At 48.9% G+C, this 20177-nt stretch overlaps 4 protein-coding genes across 4 annotated transcripts; all 4 read right to left on the reverse strand.

Moving 5' to 3' along the window:
- Positions 1–6438: 6438 nt before the first annotated feature.
- Positions 6439–9486, reverse strand: F5J12DRAFT_154292 (uncharacterized protein). Its single transcript, XM_051738171.1, has 9 exons — positions 9053–9486; positions 8970–8993; positions 8900–8917; positions 8047–8850; positions 7782–7983; positions 7636–7724; positions 7546–7584; positions 6788–7493; positions 6439–6698 (listed from the first exon to the last, which is right to left on the reverse strand). The coding sequence occupies exons 1-9, from the start codon at positions 9452–9454 to the stop codon at positions 6598–6600; spliced, it is 2385 nt and encodes a 794-aa protein (XP_051598987.1). The 5' UTR covers positions 9455–9486; the 3' UTR covers positions 6439–6597.
- Positions 9487–9544: 58 nt separating this feature from the next.
- Positions 9545–13572, reverse strand: F5J12DRAFT_913681 (uncharacterized protein; the record flags this gene model as incomplete). Its single annotated transcript, XM_051749099.1, has 11 exons — positions 13449–13572; positions 13157–13385; positions 12901–13102; positions 12627–12847; positions 12492–12581; positions 12301–12426; positions 12151–12235; positions 11771–12066; positions 11528–11714; positions 9653–11405; positions 9545–9601 (listed from the first exon to the last, which is right to left on the reverse strand). The coding sequence occupies exons 1-11, from the start codon at positions 13551–13553 to the stop codon at positions 9545–9547; spliced, it is 3351 nt and encodes a 1116-aa protein (XP_051598988.1). The 5' UTR covers positions 13554–13572.
- Positions 13573–15465: 1893 nt separating this feature from the next.
- Positions 15466–18141, reverse strand: F5J12DRAFT_837967 (GH3 auxin-responsive promoter). The gene is made up of 9 exons (XM_051746018.1): positions 17278–18141; positions 17182–17218; positions 16883–17124; positions 16677–16826; positions 16439–16621; positions 16248–16385; positions 16181–16188; positions 15958–16124; positions 15466–15897 (listed from the first exon to the last, which is right to left on the reverse strand). The coding sequence occupies exons 1-9, from the start codon at positions 17890–17892 to the stop codon at positions 15641–15643; spliced, it is 1797 nt and encodes a 598-aa protein (XP_051598989.1). The 5' UTR covers positions 17893–18141; the 3' UTR covers positions 15466–15640.
- A 794-nt stretch (positions 18142–18935) lies between these two features.
- On the reverse strand, positions 18936–19974 carry F5J12DRAFT_837968 (uncharacterized protein). The gene is made up of 2 exons (XM_051746019.1): positions 19786–19974; positions 18936–19717 (listed from the first exon to the last, which is right to left on the reverse strand). Exons 1-2 carry the CDS (start codon positions 19861–19863, stop codon positions 18974–18976), a joined length of 822 nt encoding a protein of 273 aa, XP_051598990.1. The 5' UTR covers positions 19864–19974; the 3' UTR covers positions 18936–18973.
- Positions 19975–20177: the final 203 nt, after the last annotated feature.

A 20177-nucleotide genomic window follows, 5' to 3' on the forward strand; every position in this document is an offset into this window, starting at 1 on the left:
GGCTGAGCCTTAAGCTATCCCTGGCCCCTGTCCCAGACCTCTCCCCAGCTTGCATAGGGGTACAGCACATAAACTGAGACCAAGGGAGGTAGATCCAACCCTGGACCAGCTTCCCCCTGTGTGCACTCCAAGACTGGCTGGTTTCCCACAGTCCTGGTCTTATTCCCATGCTCCCAGTGTGAGTCAAAGTGTGGTTCAGTGGTGAAAACCAACCAAAACCAATACAAAAGACAAAAAAAGCAAGTGGTGGTGTGCCTATGTGGTACCTAGATGGTAGAACCTGTTCTCTGGGAGGGTTTTTGTGAGCTACAACACTCAAAGATGAGTGCTGAGGGTTGGGGGTGCTCCTGACAAAGAAGAAGCAGGAATGTGAGAGAATGCAATAGGGTAGACTGCTGTCAGCCTACAGAAGGATGGATGACAACTTAATTTGATGTCCTAAGCTGCACTGAGCTCAGGGAGGGCTTGGAGCAAAGTATATTGATGATAGACAAGGATAAGCAAAGTAGATGATAGTTAGACCCTTAGTAAAGTCTCAACTATCAAAGCTGCTGAATGATTTACTGAGTGATGATAAAATGTGAGCAAGAGGGGCTCTCTCATGTCTTCTTTTTGCTATCTGAGTACAGTGATTTATATACAGTACAGGGGTGTTGCCCTTGGAAAACAAGGTGCAAACACTTGGTAAGTGATTGGTAACTGATGAGTAAGGAATGCAAGTGATGGGTAATCATCTTGGAAAGCATTGGTAAGCATTGGTAAGGATTAGCAACCCAAAAAGTGAAGAATCAGTAAGCAAAGTCAAAAGATTGGTAAGTATTGGCAATAGGTGAGTCAAAGACAGTCAGAATGTCAAAGTATGAGTCAAGTAATGTCAGGAACTGGGAAAGTGCACTGGAATTGCATTAGGGGGAGGCTGTGCATGTCACATCTCAAAGAGATTGCTTCTAGGCCAAGGTGGGATGACAGAGAGGCAGTGCTGATCTGATGCTGATATAGTACATCCAAAAGTGGACAGGGTGAGTCAGATGTCAACAGGGTTCAAGCTTTGGGGGTCTGTGGGGTGACAGGAGCATAGGGGGTTGCAACTTTCCCCCCCAAACCATCCTCTCAGGGAAGCAAATGAAAACTTCATCAATGAGGCTCTGTTGGAAGAGAGGATGAAGGGGGAGTGTCTTCTGCTGTATCTTACAACAAGGAGGCAAGATGTGCATCATACTCATCATGGATGTGATCAGGGAGAGTGGGGAACAGTAGATTATACTGTAGCTGTCGCAATCTTGGAAGAATGATGGACAAGACTGGTATGAAGACATTGCAGGGAGCAGGGAGGAAGGATCCATATGCTTCTTGGACCAGAGGAACTGAAATGACCACATAAGACCTTTCCAAGTAAATGACAGACCTGAGGCAACCAAAGAACGTCCTCCTAGAGGTCATACTGACAAAAAGAACACACTGTCCAAGCTAGATGGGCTGAGAGGGCACAGATGAGGGTGGGATGTACCAGGATGCTTCAGGACAGAAGCTGGTAGGAACTCCTGGTAGATACATGTAGCCATGGTCCCTAGCAAAGGGGACAAGCGAAATGATTGATGTAGAGGCAGCCATATCAGAAGAATTTAGCAAAATGAGCATCTTTTGGAGGGAGTGCTGTAGAAACATGTGGAGTGTGCAAATCCTTTCCAATTTTGGAAGGTAAGATTGTGTGGCTGAGCACTACAAGTGAGTGTGGGAATGGTCTTGGTATCTGCAGAAATGGCAGAGATATGCCAAAAACCAGAATGCCATACATGGGTGCTTAAGAATTTTAGCCAGCACTTGACTTGCTCCCTTTCTTTTTCTCTGGCACTGATGACTTGTTCTTGTGTGAGGGATGACTGCTGACATTCCTGGCTGTCCTTCTTCGCATGAGGGCTATGGTCTTCATCTCCATTCATCAGCTGTATCCATGTCCACCTCACCAAACACCTTTGGTGTGTGACACTGGTCTTAAGTCCAGTCCTCCAGACTTAACCCCTGACCTCCAGCCTTAATCTGGTCCAACTGGACTTGGCCCCTGTCTCCTGGCCTTGACTATGGTCACCCAGACTTAGCCCCTGTTGCCTGGTCTTGAAGCCTGGTCACCTGAGGGTAAATCTGTATTTAACACAGTCTGTCATAGCCATGCCTTGACCCTGGCCAGACTCAGCCTTGCACTTGTTCAGTCTGGCCTCAGCCTCACCAAACTCTACCCCCAGTTGGCCTAGCACAGTTAGCACTGCTTTGCAGTGTTATTACTAAGCATCATCTCAGTTGAGCCTGCCTTGGTCTTGTCCCCAGCCTGCCCTGTCTCTGTCCCAGTCTCCAGTCATCTTTGTCATACCTTACTAATGTTATTCTTACCAATCATCTTAGCAATCCTTGTGAGACCAGTGTTACTGGTCTCTGTACTATAGCTTATCTTCAGTATATAAACATAGATACTTGGCCTGTACTTCTCCAGTCTGAAATCAAACAAGTCTCCCCTGAAATCTTCTGTCTCAGCCTTGGACTCAGACTGCAACCCACACAAGGGAATAGTGCTGCATCCTCAGTTGCTAAGTCCAATCAGTCCACCCCTGTACCTTTGCCCCCCCCCCTCATACTCCCAACCCTTCAGCCTCATGTGCCTGCATCAGTCTCTGGTCTGGTCTCAAACCTGGATGTCACAGACTTGATACAGTCCAATCATTATCTGTCCCATCCACTGTGTTACTGCTAGGGTGATCATGCCATTAGCCATTCTCAGTGTTTGTGAGCAATTTGACCACCCCCTTAATCTATGTCTTATTGCCTCATAGACAGTGGTGCACATCACATTGATCATTGCTCCATTGTCAAAGAGGGCTTGTGCTCATACTTTTTCTCCACTGTTGCTGATGATTGTTATGTAGTGAATGAACAGGACAGTCTTGTTCTCTTTGAGTGTTGTTACATCATGACTTGTGGTGCATATATCAGCTAGTCCACTGTTAGTCATTACATGTGTTGTCATACTGGATACTTGAAGATCTGCTGTATGTGGGGTCATTGGTCTGTCCATTACAATGACCCTTCCCCATTTCCCTGTTCATCCATTGTGAGTCAAAGTGTGGAAAGCTGGTGTGAACCAACCAAAACCAACACCAAAGACAGATAATGAGCAAGTGGTGGTGTACCTCCATGGAACCTGGAGGGCAGACAAATCTATAGCTGGGGAATTTCAGTGGTAGGTGCTCCTAGCATGAGTTGCCAATAAGTTATGCAGGAGTAAGTGAATGAATGAAGACTTGATGGGGGCTGCTGAGTAGAGTGATGATCTTCAATGGGATGTGCTCCTGATGCAAGTTGACATCAAGTTATGCAGGAGTGGAGGGATGAATAAGCATATGTGCTGACTAAGCACAGATGATACTTCAGTTATAGAATGGTGGTAGATAGACCCTTGATGGAGCCTCAATTACCAAGGATATGAATGATGACAGATAGACTCTTCCAAATGAGCCTCAACTGTCAATGATGAGTTATGTCTGAGAAGAACTGAACTGGTTGACTTCTGATTGCTTGGGTTGTAGTTAAGTACAGGGGGTTTATTTACTGTAGGGGGAGTGCAGCCTATGACAAACAAGGCACAAATGCTTGGTAAGTAATGAGTGAGGAATGTGAGCAATGAGTAACCATGATGAGTAAGCAAGAAATGAAAAGCAAGCAAGCAAAGCAGATTGGTAAGTATTGACAACAAATAAGTCAAGGACAGTCAAAATATCCAGATGTTGGGTGGCTGGGTGTGGGAATGATGGTAGTGGTAGATGTGGGTGCTGGTATTGGGTTGGGGAATGGTGTGTATCTCAGTGCTGGTTGAGATATTATAGTGGACATTGTGTTTGGTGTTATGTTGTTGTCCAGAACTGGGGTCATGTTGTGGGTGGTCATCCTGTATAGAACATTGGTAGTCCTGGCACACCTGACCACTGTTCTTTGCTGTCTCTGTTTGAGTTGTCTGACCCTGGGCTGTGCAGACTTGTAGGGGGAATGGCTCACATGGATGCATACTCTGGTGGCAAGTCTGTTGTGATTTCTTGTTCTGACATGAGGGCAAGGTTGCTATCCATTAGCAGAATATCTATGGGGGAGGGTTCTTGCAAAGCCACAGTTGTTGTCTTCTGGTAGGCAGGTTGGTCATGTGCATGAGGGGGATGGCATTGTTGTATGTGCAGGTTTTGTGGGTTTGACTCATGTTTTTCTTGTGGTTTCAGGTTGATATGGGATGTTGGTTCTATGTGGGTTTTCAGGGTAACTTCAGATCATCAGTTGTTATGTCTGGGTTCATGGGTTTGAATGCACTGTCATCACCATGATGAAGTAGGAAGAACTTACAGTGGCTCACAAAATTGTCCCAATGTTTGCATGTTTTTCATTAATCATGGTGTAGTTTGTGAACTATCATGATTGAGTCCAAGGTGTTGGTGGATGGTCAAAGCAGCCAGTCATGGCTCTCTGATAAGCCATATTACATAATATTTGGATAGAAAGTGATCACAGAATACCCAAATGAAAATGAGAGCTCATTGGGACAATTTTGTAACTTTGTGATATGCTGGGGATGTAGTCCTTGAGAACACATATAAAACATGGTGAGAAGCTCACCAATGCTTATGTAATATATCACATGGTCTACTGAATGATTTGTCAACAAACAAACAAAGCCAAACAGTGATTTTGCACCACTAAGCCTCCTTGTTGTAATGCAAGTCAAGAAATCAACATTCTGGCTCATCAGGGACATTCTCTCAGGGCAACCTCAGCAAATTTGGTGTACACTATAGTGTAATCAATAGAATATGCTATCAGCACCATTGGTCAATTCAGAAACCTGCTGGTAGTTATCTCCTGCACTGTTTCCTCACCAATCCCACATGTCCTGGAACTAATCAGTACTGTGAAAGCTGAGAATGATGGCCTGCCCATCACATTACATTGGACAGATATTGTGTGTGATGCCTTGAGGACTGGTTGTTAATGCTGAAAATGGCACCACCTAACATTGACCATGATGATAATGCCAATGTGAAGTCAGCATTCAGTTCTGAAGACTAGAGTATGCCAATCACTCTGACACACCAGTCCACTAAGGACAAGTCAATTGGTTACCAATCCTCCATGTACTCCCATATTCATATTCATATTGCTGCTGATGGCCCATGGAAGTGGTATCACCCTACTACACCCTGATGTAGTCTTGAGGTAATACACTGGTCGCAGATCTCCTCCTATCAATAGTGGGATCTCTCCCAGAACATACAGATGCTTGGGTACTGGCTTCTGCTTTGAGTACTCCTTGGGACAGTTTGCCAACCTGCATCTGTGGTGGATGATCCAGGTGGCCCCCATGGTCAAGCAGGACTACTGTTGCCTAGCCCACCACCCACCCATGTTTACAACATATGTGCTTTTGTCTGTGTCTCGACTTCATTTCTTGATGTAGATGATCAGAGTTCTCGAGGAATGCAACAATCTTGAACAATGGAGGATGCAAATGCACTCTGTCACTTCTGCTCGCATGCTCCAAGTCACACCCAGAGAAACAGACACACAAGAAAGAGAATGAGAGTGATTTTGAAATGCTCTCGCTGCCATATAGCATTCCATTCGGTCAACTCACTACTCTTCCTCATTCTTCACAGCTACATTCTCCATCTACCATGTCCCCCCTGTGCACTGAGACTTCATCATTGCCTCAGACATTCCAGGCTGTATATTTGCAGCTTCCAGTTTGAGTGTCCAAATTTGTTAGCTGTGTATTTGCATTTTGGCCACCACCTAGATTTCAAACTGAATGCAGAGTCTCTGTGATACCACATGTTCAGGAGGGAACTCGTTGGAGGCAAGGGACACTTCTATGCAATTAAACATCAGGAAATTAGCACTTTACTATTTTTGACCTTTTTGTGACTTTTTTGTGACTATTGTGACTATTTGTGACTTTTTGGGAAGGAACCTACTATCCATACTTTTTTTTTGACCATATACAGCATTTTGAAGAATGAAAAGAGAACAGAATCTATTGAGACAACTAAGTGATGATATATCTAAGCCAAGAAGACTAGAAAATGTCTGAAAATTCAGAGATATTGAGCCATTGGTATGATGCACACTGTCTGAGAGAAAAATCACAATATCTCTTTGGAACCTCCATCAATTTGAATGTATGTGGTGTCTACTGAAAGCTATGAATTAGGTGGTTTGAACAAGGCCAAAATCAGCAAGAAAAGTGCAGCCATACCTGCAGGACATGGGTAATGATAGTAGATTCCTTCCCAAAAAGTCACATTAGTCACAAAAAGTCAAAAATAGTAAAGTATTATTTTCCTGATGAAACCACCACTGTACAGTAAGCACTACCAATGCAATAATGATCGTAATGTCCAAACTGGTTATCCTACACTTTCACGGATGCCTGGATGTCTATGAGTGCAATTGCGAAGGGAAGGGGGGAAGCTGTTTGATAAGATAGCAAAGCATCGATCGCCCATGTAGCACAGCAGCGCAAGCAATGCGCCTTCCAAGTCCGAAAAGAGCCTTTATAACTATGATACATCAGTTACCCATCCGAACAGCATCGACCGCAGATCGATACAACGCGTTAAACTCTTCTTGTTTCTGTACCCGTTTTTCCTTACCCGCGCGCTTGAATAATTCTACGAAACCGAAACAGGTCAACGACCCGCCAAAGTTGTTGTTGTCAATGTCAAACTGGGATAGCAGCAGCCAGATGCGATGCGCTCACCGAGAAACCTCTCCCCCACCCATAGCCGCAACGCCGCATTTCCTACTCCACATACAATTGGCTGGGACTCCATTCCAGCAGGTTTCTTCTCACTCGCACCCATACCTGCACCTAACGTCTCGCAAACGGCCAAAACCTCCAAAGCGTGCTCCGGGGCGGTGTGCACATATTGCACACCTACGACCGCGAGCACGAGCGCACGCGTGTGATTGTCACCTGCAGAGCCGGATAGCGCGAGAGCATGTTTCAGAAGCGATTTAGATCGAATGATTTGAGAAGGTGAGAGCGCCGCTGAGAGAAGCTCCGCGAGAGCAGGGAGAGGTGCGGAAGCGCTCGCTGAACAACGTGCGATGGCATCTTTTGTGAGCGCAATTGTCGATTCGTTCAGGTAAGGCGAGTGTGATTCCTCGCCCATCACGATAGGAAAATCGGAAGCCATATTCGGTGCTGCCTGTTTAGCAGCAAGCCCGATACGAAGAAGTGCTTCACCAGCTCTTGCAGCGGCAGCTACGAACCCACCCGTATTTGCATTGGCCGCGCCAACAGGTCCTGCACCGGCAACATAAGCAGCGACGCGGTAGCATGTACCAGCTCGGTCAGCATCCCCGATTCCGTGGGCGAGGTGGGCATAGTGGAGCGTTATACGGGGCGCATATTCCGAGAAAAAACCGTGTGTCCGGGTATGGGCTACAACGGTATCGAGATACTGCGATAACGTAGGTGCATAATAGTGATGTAACTTTGAACGTGTTACATACCTTTTCAGCAGCGTCAAATTCGCATCGTTGTATCGATATCTGACATACGTTAGAACAGGACACGTTTAGTTGACATGAGGGCACCCTTACAGCAGCCAGTTCGCACAGCAAATCCGCTTCGATCCTGAGCGTACTCTGATCGATATTCTCCACATCTCCATGTGAAGACCAAAGCGGGACTTGATAGCGTAAGCGCAAGTGCATCTCAAAATGAACAGAGAACGAAAGAACTTTACCATTTATCTCGATTCCGCTGCCCCCGTCTTCATCACATCCCACTTTACATTGAACAATGCCAGACTCGGCAAACACTTTCTTCTTTGGACGTCGCCCGACGGGATCACGCTTCGCCACAGCGGAGATGAGGAACGTAAGTAGGAAGATGACTCGAGGGTGGCTGACTCGGAGGTGTATCGGAGGGTGCAGAGAGAGGGGAACCTACAGTAGTCAGGAACCACGAATTTAGAAGCCATACTAGGAAGTAACAAGCCAGACACGAACCTCCACGAGGCCGTCAGAGCTGACACCTCCGACTGGTGCACCGCTATCCATTAGAGAATGGAGAGCAGCCAGGCGATGTTCAGTAGCTCGCGCACGTCCGCCATGTGTATGGTAGACGATGCCGAGCATAAGGGTGTGAACGGTAAGGGCAGCAGTCAAGGGATCTTCCTCAGCGACCTTTACGTCTGCGGGTGGTTGTTGCTTCAATGATTTATTGTCAGACGCCGTCTGAGGCCTTGACTGCGATGCCGCACTATCGTGCACTTCCTGAGCAGTTATCGAGTACGAGCGCGTCAAAAATTCAGAAGCCTCCCTCTTCATCCCACGTTCCTGACCGCCTTCCTTGGTACTGTTGCCATCGTCGAAAACCAACAGCAACAGTTTCTCAGCACCTTCTAGCGCATCTCCCACCATGTCCCACATCTCAGCCGCAATCAACACCCGTAGGCGCAACACAGCGACTAGTTTCAACATCGAGAAATGCTGGTTCTGTGCAGCGATTGCTGAGAGGTTTGTTAAAGCAGTTAGAGCAGCCTGTACTTCCGGAGGATTCGCATGTGGATGGAAGGAAACAGACGGCTCTGTACCCTTGCCGTGAGAAAATGGGGATGCAGGCGGGGAGGATATAAGTTGAGTTATGAGCGTGAGATGGGCCGCATATACGATTGTAGGAGGATCCGATGGAACGAAGGTCGATATCGATCTACGGAGAACAGCACGTGCAAACCTTGTGTTGGATCGCCAAAATGCAAAGTGGGCGTTTAGTAGCGAGAGATGGTGACGGAGATGTCTAAGAATGGGATGCTGGAGAAGCAATGAACAAAATACTTGTATATATGCGCATCTGGCATACCTTCTGTGCAAGTAAGAGCTTCGAAAACCTGAGTAAGAGTGATAGGAGAGGGACAGGGATCCGAACTTACCCCCTTCCCAATTGCTTTCTCGACCTTCGAGACATGGTGAATGGTGGAAGCAGACACGATCCTCTCCAGATAAACATACTCACTTCTTCTTCGAGTCCCATTGTCCAATCATGTTCACTTGTCTTACAAAACCCACTCTTGATAACCCGCATACCCACCTCTGCAAGAGCGGTCCACGCATAGCACTCCACGTCAGGGGCCAGAGCCGGTAGTTGCAAGCACAACCGTATTGACTTTAGTGACAAGAAAAGGGATAAGGCATATTTTTCGTGTGTCGGGGGATGCAGAAGAAGCGCTGGCAAAGCCAGGAGCAGCACATGAGGAGGCAGAGGCTTCAAGCCTGGCGACGTCGGTGGTCGAACCGGTAGTACAGAAGTAGAGGACAACGCTGGCGGACAGTGTGTATCCGACGCTGTTTCCGGAGAATCTACGAGATTTGGGTCCGTGCACAATCTTTTCTGCGGCCTTGGGTTTATGTCGCCCATGAGAGTTATGAGGTGGAGTGTGACTACTGACGCGTGACACAACTAATTACGAAGTGTGACATGTCGCGTCATAAGCGGCATCACCTGTTCTCAGATCTCAGATCCCAGCTCCAACATTCGCTGCCCTAGCGTCCTATTCAGCCTCTCCTAGTGCCCGTCTATTAGCAAAATAACAGCAACGAATCTGCACACACGTACCACACGCTTCTGCCCTACCAACGCCGCAAATTCCTCCGCCCTGCTCTCGGGCGACATATCAAGCACATCTTCCAACGTCCTCCCATACAACATTACAAATGCTGCAAAGGCATTCATACCATCCGCCTCCGCAAGATCTGCTTCGCCTTCCATTTCCTCTTCTTCCAGCCACTCCCTTTCTCCCCACAGCACGTCTGCTCCCCCTTGTACAGCCCTCGCACAGGCTTCCTCACCGAAACATCTTACCACCCTCGCAGCTTCTTCGATTGTATTTGCAAACGCCCATATAACCGAACACTTGTTATCCTTTGTCCTGCACCCCTCCGCGATACTCACAATCCTTCTCAACCTTCTAATCGCTTTGAGGATCGGAGGAGTATACGCGTTCAGCCCCAAGCCACCTCGATCTCCACTCTTATCATTCGCTCGGTAGCTTCTTGCACTCGGATATGCCTCGAACACGACAAGAATCTCATCATACCGCCATGACTCCCCCGATATCCTCTCTGCGAGTACCTCAATCTGCGCAGGCAGGGCAAACAAGGGCGCAAAAATAATTGCCCGGCCCGGATCGACGATGATGTCGCCCCCCTCGAGGGAATACCGTTCGACTAGAATCACTCTACACGCATCGCCCTGTAATTCCTGAACGATGGCGCGTCTTTGAATCATGGATAAAGATGCCATGTATCGATGGGTTGTCGTCGCATCGATCCAGTGTGGTGGGAGTAGAACCGTGTTTTGATTGATGACCTCGTCGGGAGCCGTCCGCGGTGGTGATTCTGCGAGAACTAGCGGGGCTTGCATGTGTGGTGTCTCGGGACGATCTGGCGACGACGTAGGTAGGGGTACGATACCCTTATTACGAAGTCCGATGAATGTCGCGAAGAGGTCTCTTGCAGAGGTAGGGACGAGGCGGTCAAGTTTACGTCGTTTTGTAGCACGGGCCGAATTGATCTCGTCGCGAGAAATTCCTGGCATATGATTGGAAGATCGGTTTTCTGGATTTGTACCACCAACATGTTGCCGTTCTTCCACGAAACTGTGCATAACATTCTCAGGAGCGTGAAAAACGAATCCGACGGAATCCATCGGTCCTTCCGGATGAGGCGTGCCCGGGGGTGACTGGGACAAGAACTGCGGGTGGAACTCAGTGCCGTGCGTGGTCCCGTCTCCGTGGACACCACCGAAGGGATTGATGTTTTCCATGTCAGCGTCGTCCGTTTCGCCCCAGCAATGATCTCCATACCCCACATCGTAGGACGACGGATCGTCACTGAATGGTCCCTCAATGCATCTGATACCACCCGCATTCGCAGTTGTGACTCGAGGTGCCGCGCATTCAGGACGTTGGTCTGCGTCAAGGCATGGATTCACATCGCTGTCTTCCACGGCTTGGGGTTCATCGAGCTCCTCGTTACACTGATTCATCTCCGCCCTTTCGTCTTTTTTGCCATCTGTTTCCCTATCCTCACTCCGGACCTCTTTATCCGGCTCACCCCCTGCAATCCTATCCCTCTCCCACCGAGAAAGCACGTACTCGACTTCTTCGTCTTTAGATTGTCTGCACATTGGAGTAGGGCTCGCACCCAACCCTTCGAATCCCCGTAAAACATTGGCTGCGCCCACCCCGTCTTCTCGGTCATTCACAGCATGGATAGCACCTGTTGTACCGGCGTCGACCACATCTAACGTGCCATCGACCCGTGCAACTTCTTCGTCTGTAGGGATCGATCGTCCGAATTTAAACGGCCTATCAAACTTTCAGCATTTCGCATTCATCGGAACAAAATTACTAGTAGGAAGCGCTTGCGATGCCAACAGCGAAAGCGACGACCCACAATTGCGGAAACCATCGATCGAAAGGAAACGCACACCCATGATAGATTAAGTGACAAGGCCTTTAATCCCTTCACAGGATCCAAAAATGGCGGCATGCCGGCGGTCTTTTCTTCCACGGCACCAGTGACTACTTTAGATCCCCTCTCTGACGCCAGCAGGTTCGCCATCCGTTGTGGAAAGAGCGTTCCTGGACGTTTCGTAGGTGGCCGGAGAGTTGGCACTGTGCGTGCAAAGGTTAGGAATCACAGCGGGGAGGCAAGTAGCCAAAGACCTCACCATCCATCAACAATACATCTTTTTCGTCCAGTCTCTCCTCCAAAATATAAGCTACTGAGTCACGAGGCAACGCGCAGATCTTCGTTAGGGTGGCGTCGAGGTCCGCTTCCGAATCTACGTCTGCAACTGCGTCGATGACGGGAGGTACCTTTACATCCACGATGTGATCGTGCCCTGTGGTGGTTGATGGAGGTTGCCCGAGCATCGAATTGGCGGGACTGAGAGGGGAGGCCCTGTAGGTCTTCGCCGCCGGGACGCGAGTAGATGAGATGACTGATGTAATGAAAGACCCAGCGCTAAAACAGAACAGATAAGCATATAAAGACGCATGACGAAATGTGCCCAGAGATCAAGTGCAATGAGAGAAAAGGTGAATGCACCTCTTTCCAACGACATCAGCTATCGCATTTCTATGGCTTTCGTTTCCACGCCCAAATATCCTAGTCCTGGGTATTTCGATCTCTTCTAAGAGGGAGAAGCGTCACGGATATGTCGCAACGTTCCGGCCGCAGAATAAATGGATAACATACCCATCTTTTCAGCAGCCAACGAGGTGGGTGGTGATTGTGGTGGTGACATGTCCCATAACTCGTCCACGTCGTTATTTGACGATGAATCCGAGTGGTAGGACGGTGGCGAGGAAACGACGTATGCACCTATCAAAAACGATGTCATTTTCCAATGTCGAGCACACAGCAACACAACGCTGCTATCGACGCACACCATCCGTTCACCACCTCCATGTGCTGTCCATGCAGACCGCCTTCCTCCTCTTCGATGACTTGTTCTGCTGCGTGCTCAAGTGTAGGTACTATGTCGCCGTCAGCCGCGCAATTGAGTCCAGGAGTCCTCTCACAGATGTTCCCGTGTTTCCGTGTTAACTGGTTGTCCGTTCCACTGTCGCGCGGAAAGAGCGGAGGCGAATCTAAGAGAGAAATCTGGCGGGTTGGTGACTCGGACCTCAAGAAGTTGGCAACGTGCAGTCCGTCTGACGCGTTTTCGTGAGGCTTGGATATTGCTTGTAACAAAAACCGGACGTTCGCCTGTGTTGCTGCATCCATCTTGTACCGAACGTCCCTAGGCAACAATGCATCAGTAAACATGGCCACTCCGACTATATTTTTACTAACAAGACGTCATTTATATCCGGAGTAGGAAGCTCTGTGATCACCTCGTCGGGGACGGGTTTTAGGATCAGATGACCCTGCAGGGACGACCTAGTCCGTGGGATAGAGGCCAGGACTCCTGTGCAACCAAGTTTGGGCGTTTCGCGTCTCGCTCGCTGAGTTAGCACGGGCGACATTGGTCTATACAACTCGGAAAGTTTGTCGTCTGCGCATCGTATAATATTCGTGTATGACTATATGCGGGTGCCTGCCGACTTACAAGGATCATTCTGTAGTTCGAGACAGCATTTCTCGGACCTGAGTTCGGCGAGTGGCGGAAAGACATCTCTAATGAGTTCGATTGCGCCTTGTGGGACAGACCATCGTTCTTGATACGGTGTAAGGTCGAGCGAGTCCAAGTGTTTGGCGAGCGCCTCGAACGGGTCTGTAGGGAGTAAGAAAGACGTGGCGTCTGCCAATGGCACGGAGGCCAGCGTCTCGAGCAGGATCTATGCGTGCGTGCTCAGTGTATTAGCGGGCGTTTTTATGTATAGAGCGATGATAACACATACCTGCTCCACTCCCTGTTCCGTGTATTCGACATAGTCGGTGGTAAGATGTGCACGTGCATATGGTAAGAGAATGTCGCGAATGTGGGGGTCGTCGTATGGGCCCATCACATATCATACCCCTTCCTCGACACGGCTGTCGTTACTTACCCTAGGTGTTGCCGAGAGATCGCAGATCGAATAGGGGTCCATCTTTATTACCATCTATGGAATGCGTAGTATTGCAGTCGATCACCGGGTCCGTAGCGGAAGCATATGGAGTAGTTTACACTTATTGGCCTGATACTATCAATTGAAGAGGGTATATGTGGATACAAGAACGAGACAGCAGGTTAATGATGATCAAAAGTAAAAATGGAAAGAGGGCTGAGGTGCGTCCGAGCGAATTGCGTAAAGAAGGTCCCAGATAATGAGTTCTCTATCGACTCAGCAAACGGGTGATTCGGGAGGGTGAATGTGGACGAGACTTGGTGGGTATGCGCGTTGAAAGCTATTAGTTAGTGAGTTAAGTATGTGACCATAGCGGGGAGTGTCTCGCCGCGGTGATATGGTGTGGCAGGCGGGCTGTGTCACTAGCCTAGGATTGGGCTGCACACACTGATGAAAGTCGGGGGCGCTGGATGACCCGTGCCAAATCATGCACCTCTCCGCTGAGGCAGATTGGTCTGGTTACGCGCGAAATCTTCCAGCCTTCTTGAGATGCGCGTCCACGCTCGCGTAATCTCACCTGGATTGAGTAGCGTTCGCCGGTTCTTCACTTGCCGAAGCTCGAGGTATTGTTCGGCCTGAGGACCCTTTCAAATCTGGTGGTTCATTTATTTTACGTGAATATGAGAGCACGAAGGTGTGTTTAGGCAAAGGTGATGTTCGCGCGGCATTGATAGCAACGTGTGGTTAGGTTAATGTTAAACGTTGTTAAGACTCCATGTGAACGGCACTCACCGTTCTATGTCTCGTCTGTTGTCCTTGAAGTCTAGCTATCTGGCTATCGCATTGACCAGCGAGTCATTGATGATTGCGATATCGAAACGCTCCGTAGGCGGGCAGTTGTGCCAGTCAGCCCTAACTCGACTTGCATAGTGCAACAAGACTCGTTCACCACGCTCTTCTTCCAGTCGTAGCTCGTGTGTTTCTATGTAGAAAAAGAATCGATGGAAGGCATCTATAACCCTGGCAGACCACTTGGTCAATTCGAGCTGGGCCAGGAAATAGTTCTTCGCGAACAAGAATTCGATGAAGGAGGGATCGTAGTCGAGTTTGACATGCTTCGAGTCCACTAGCCTTGCCGCGCCTTTTAGTCCCTCGCGTGTAAAGAACCGTAAGGAAACATGTTTGAAAGCTTCAAGGCGAATGATCACGTACTCCGACGGCCGTATCGGTGGTACCGTTGGTACCGTTTTGCCTGTATCGAAGGTTAGCTGGGGTTGGCCTGGTTGAAGCTTTGCCCGGTTGAAGCTTTGCCCGAGCTTGTTGTTGATTCTCCCATTCCAGCTCGAATGTGTCTAACGCCTGCCCATGGGTGAATTCTGGGTATCGAAGTACGACTCTTAGAAGGGCCCGGAAGTCATAGGATTAACACGCTTCTGTTCCTGGCGAACGAACACTGTATAAATTCAGTTGAGCCACTCTGGCCCCCCACAGGTGACGGATTCACCTTTGGAATATCATATCTTGGGTGGGAGGAATAAGAGTGCAACGTCGCTACCGTGCCCCTGGTGAACGCTGCCAATGAAGTCCTCGGAATGTTCAGAAATCACTGAGAAAATACACTTACCCGTGGATCGTTTTCAATAGCACGGTCGTATGCAAGGTGTCGATGACGTCTGTGAAGCCATCGAAGCGTTGCATTACGTCAGTGCTTGTTGTCGATAAAGAAATAGACTACAAGAGTATTTGTGGACTGGATGAATGCGTGACTTCTCACGCACCCAACTGCCCGGTTCAGTGCATCTGCGAGTCGCTCAGTGGTAGCGTGCGAAGAGCCGATGGCTGTCTTAGAAGGTGCGATCTATGGCATACTCCGAAGGGCTGCTTTAAATCGCTCACAAGTTCAGTGTTTGATTACATAATCATCAGGTTAGACAAAGTTGCGCGTAGTCTTTGGTAGCGTACAGTGATCATGGAAAATTGTCCAACAGAGAAATATCGTTCAACTAAGTATATTCACATTCACCGTGCTGTTCCCCACCTTCAAGTCAAATATCACGCATCACTCGTTCTTCCAACCATGCACGATTGACTTCATCCCAAACGACAATGGGAACCTTCACCTGCCCAGCAGCGATGTTGTTCGTCCTGATCTTCCACTCTCTGAAATCGCCAAAGGTACCCGGCTTGAGCACCCTAACAGCCGGGACGCCGATTTTCCCGGATTGACTGTCTCTAAGGTAATTCTCGTTGAGCTTCTGGAGTTCATCGTGCAATGCAGCAGGCGCGGTAGCACTATCTTTCCCTTGAAGAGGAAGGTACATATCAGTCTGAGTATAATCCTAGAGCGTTCCAAAGGACTTACCAAGATTTCCCTGTAGTTCCACAAAGAAAGCATACCGACCAACGCTCTCACGGTAATCAGTGCAAACACAGAATTCAGACACTCCTCCCAATAGGCCTGAGGTCGTATCGATGACACTACGCAGCTGCGTCTCTGTTGTCACCTCGTTTGCAATTCGGATATGCATGCTAAAAATGATAACCCATCTTGAATAGTTGTTACACCAGTATTGTAGAATACTTACTTTCGGCGCTACCGAACAGAGAGACGATCAGAAAAAAACGGATGGACCGGGAAACTAGGAAACATACCTCGATATATCTGACGAGGGGCTGCCCATCACGAGGATCAAATCCAACGACGTCAACAACATCGCCCAAGCGGTACCGCCAGAACCCGTCTCTCGTCGTGAGAACCACTTCGTACTTCTTACCCAGTTCAACGTTCCACTGGTACAAAGGTCAGCATTAGTCACACGTACACAAGCCTGTGGCAGGAGTACCGTTTGAGCGAGATATTTCGACTCCTCAGGCTCATCCACAGGTAAGAACTCGATTACGTCGTCGGAACCTACGATCTTGTATAGATTGAGGTCCGTTGGGTCATATGCCAGGGCAAGGAATGCTTCACTACTAGCAATACTCAAAGTTTGGAGAGACACATCAGGTCCAATGTAGTGCCTAATCTAGTTATGGGTGTCAGAAGCCGTGCATCTAAGAAATAGGGGCGAGAGGTAATACCTTTGGGATGACAGTGGCGAACGGACCGCTGGCAGTTGCCAGGATGGCACGTAGCTCTGGCCAAATCTGTCGGAACCATCCCGGGGCTCCAGTCGCCCTTCCGATCTCCCGCAGTTCCCCCGCCCGATCGGGATTAGGTTTAAGAAAACGCTGTCGATCAAAGAGTTAGCATCATTGGAACCTCGCATGCATTCTTGCCGACGAACCTGAAGGTCGTCCTTCACTTGTTCAATGCCTTCGAGGTCTGGGATTGTACCAGTTTCGATGCAATGAATGAAATCACCCCACTGATCATGTATAGCACGACATAGGTCCCTGCACGTAGTGGTGAACAAGGTATTGATCGTCTCGAGCTTGGGCTCCATCAAGGCAAAGAGAGCATGCATGAACAAGAAAGACTTGTAATTTGGGATGAAGGAGACAGCGAGGGGCGACGAGCAATTGGGAACTGCACGCGAGGATGGATCACTCAGACGCTATGCAGACGCAGAAATCATATACTCACCCTTTATGGTAGAGTAGATAGCGTCCCTCTCGACCACCTGGTAAGTGAATGTTGTCAGCACATGCTAGAAAAGTCTGTTCTGTTGACACGACATACCATATTATTACTCACACGGATGACGCCGCTCGTCATCAGGCAAACAGGAATCTGTCCGTCCATATTTCCATCCTCATTCAGCGGAGCCACGACCTGACGGTGTCCCAGAGAATACATGATGCAGTTCTTGCCCCCACTCTTGCTCGTCGGGTTCGACATTTTCATCGCCTCGGACGTGGACATCGACATATGGTCCGGGTGGCGGTATTTTGGGAAGTGCTTCGTTGCACCACCTGAAGTGCCGGAGGAGTGCGCAATGAAGCAGGGAAGTCCGGGGGCCATGAGGTTCTCTACCGAGGACTTTTTGCATGGCTGCTCGAAGAAACGCGAGATAAATGGAAGGTAGTCCTCGTAGACACTCAACGCCACGTTATTGTGATAGACCCCGAACAACTCTTTGGAAGAGCAGGTCTGGTCAACTGCCTGCAGTAAACCATTGCTGCCATCGCTGAGATGAAGCGCAGACCGAAACCGTGATAGAACGTCGGATTCCTTGAAGTAGGTAGTAGCAGAGTTGGTCTTGACGAGGTACGAAAGCACGTCCAGCGCGCGTCCGCGGAGCTGCTCAGCAAGCTCGGGGGTGAGTGAGGTAATGGGTGCGGGTGGTCTATCCATCTAGGACGATATAACAGAGATCAAGTGGAGGAGTGAAAAAAGACGAAAGGACTTGGAGTGGTTGGCGTGATTGCTTCCCCCATGACCAGTCCATGGTCATTTTATAACAACCAGGTAGATCGACAAGGCTATACGCCTGCACCCGTTGAAGAGTCGGAGTCTCCGTGGCTGCCATCCGTGGCTATGATCTGTCGCTGTCTGATGCAACTCTCATGGACTGAGGCGACATTGAATCACTGCAACCTTCATGAATATATTGAATTGAATGGGAACTACCGATCAACGGTCATATTTTGGTACGTAACCGCCCTGTGGCGGTAGTGCTATAATTAGCACCAATATGCTCCTGTTCTATTTTTACTTCAAGGCGATGGCCGTAAATATTGTGATTTCGTCGTAAAATGTTTCCGCCGTACTCGCAGGCACTACATAGCCTGGGCAGTACAACATATAAATAACTGAGCTAGAGGCTCTTTCTGATGCGATCAGCAGTGTACAGAGAAGCGGTAGTGTGCACCGTTATGATAACATACGGCGATGCCATCGAAATTCCGAGTCAGTGAGTTTGTCATTAGAAAATAAGGAGAAAGAACTAAGGTAACAGTTGCTATCAGGCCCTTTGCATATGGTTGGTCGCCCCGCATCCATGACGAATTAGCGAAGTATACATATACGTAATATCAGAACTTTTACTGGGATAGGGCTGCGCTGTGACAGCTCCCAGCCATAAGAAATGGAATACAGCCGTGTGGAGATTGAATATTGAATCCGATCACTGGATGATCATATCAGACTTGCGCGACAAATGCGATGTACCGCACTGGTACAAAACGGCGTTTCAAAGTTGATGATCTGTGGAAATATATATTGTAATGCGCGTTCACGTTCCCTCTCGTTTCCAAAATTAGCCGCTAGGGGCGGCTGATCATTCACATCCTAGCTGATGTTGTTGTCAGTTACCCACTATATATTCTGAGAGTCTGATACAGCAGTACCTGGCATATCATATGAAAGCACCGGTCATGTATTTCAGTGAGGAAGGTTCACGAGTCCCAGATTTTTTTTTTTTAATATCATTGCTTTAAGTGCGTGATGGTCTAGTGACCCTTATACTATCGCGGTTTAAGCTAAGTTCCAGATTTAACTGCCATGTGCCATTCGGGTTATGTGTTACCCAGGCACCCCACCACCGCCTTCCATCCCCAAGACAATCCACCCTCCTTATCCCATCCCTCCCATCCCGATCTCTTGGTACTCCTCTTTGTGCCACCCTCCTCTGATAAGCAGCTAGTGGTAAACGATAATATTCTGGCCCGAGAGAGGAGATATAGTCCACTTCTGCACGTGAAAGGTGCATCTGGAAGAAGATGTAGATACCTTCTAGAAGGTCACTGATCGTGACTCTTCCGCCCGGTCGTTCGATGACGATTGGGCCCCAGAATCGGTTTATCGAGCTAACATCACATAGCACAAAAAGCTTGTCAGATGCAGGCGAGGTCGCTGGTTCTTGGCCTATTCCAGCGCTCATGCTCCCACCCCCTGCCGAGTCCGGGGGAAGAATAACATGCGCACCAGTGAACCATCGGGCTGTTGCGGGATGCGTACCCAGATCCCATTCTATCTGGGGAACATTGGGATCTATGGGGTTTGGAGCAAGCCATGGGGAGAGTTGGATGGGAACCTCAGTGGCCCGTGGTACTGGTGGCCAGGTGCCTGGATTCCAATGCGGGACCCTACCAGAGCCAGGTGTAACGCCCGGTGCCCATGTGGGCCACCATGAGGATGGACTAGAGAGGAGCCATCCACTCCATAGATGGGCTTCCGTGTGGGTATCAGGTGGTTGTTGCGCTCGCGGCACAGCCCCTTGTTGTGCTGACGCGGGTTCTTGTCCAGACACGGTATCTCCGGACCCGAAGGTATCCGCTGGCACATCGAGGTGGGGTAGTGGACGAAGAGGAAAACGGAATGCATATAATCCTGGGGTGGTTGCAGGACTTCGTTGCAGTGCTCGCCACATTTCTGAGGTGTCACGGGCGATCGGCGGACTCCATTGTATATGGTGAATTAATAGCGTTGGTTCTGTGACCCATATTAGGATATGTGGCGTCGAAAGTTGGAGGAACTAGACCCACGTACCTGGATTAATCTGAATTCCTTCATTCAAGAATGGCGGGAAAGAGTGGCGGGGACCGTGTGAGGGGTAGGGGTCGAATTCCGTTGTTCGATGGTATATGGGTGTATGTGAGTTGTGTGGCCGTTCCTGATAAGGTGGAGGCGAGCGATGA

This window comes from Pisolithus orientalis (genome assembly GCF_024613125.1).
Source record: "Pisolithus orientalis strain OTSU chromosome Unknown F5J12scaffold_18, whole genome shotgun sequence".
Lineage (NCBI taxonomy): Eukaryota > Fungi > Basidiomycota > Agaricomycetes > Boletales > Pisolithaceae > Pisolithus > Pisolithus orientalis.

Bases quoted from the DNA above. Each gene is read 5' to 3' on its own strand.
- F5J12DRAFT_837968 (XM_051746019.1), bottom strand. From the start codon at position 19,863: ATGCATTCCGTTTTCCTCTTCGTCCACTACCCCACCTCGATGTGCCAG. The intron at 19,718-19,785 runs CTGGACAAGAAC...CCTGATACCCAC, and splicing joins CGGGTCCGGAGATACCGTGT to ACGGAAGCCCATCTATGGAG.
- F5J12DRAFT_837967 (XM_051746018.1), bottom strand. From the start codon at position 17,892: ATGGATAGACCACCCGCACCCATTACCTCACTCACCCCCGAGCTTGCT. The intron at 16,386-16,438 runs GTACTCCTGCCA...CCTTTGTACCAG, and splicing joins CGAAATATCTCGCTCAAACG to TGGAACGTTGAACTGGGTAA. The intron at 15,898-15,957 runs GTAAGTCCTTTG...TTCCTCTTCAAG, and splicing joins GGAACTACAGGGAAATCTTG to GGAAAGATAGTGCTACCGCG.
- F5J12DRAFT_154292 (XM_051738171.1), bottom strand. From the start codon at position 9,454: ATGGGCGACATAAACCCAAGGCCGCAGAAAAGATTGTGCACGGACCCA. The intron at 7,984-8,046 runs GTTCGTGTCTGG...TGACTACTGTAG, and splicing joins GCTCTGACGGCCTCGTGGAG to GTTCCCCTCTCTCTGCACCC. The intron at 7,494-7,545 runs GTATGTAACACG...ACGTTATCGCAG, and splicing joins AATTTGACGCTGCTGAAAAG to TATCTCGATACCGTTGTAGC.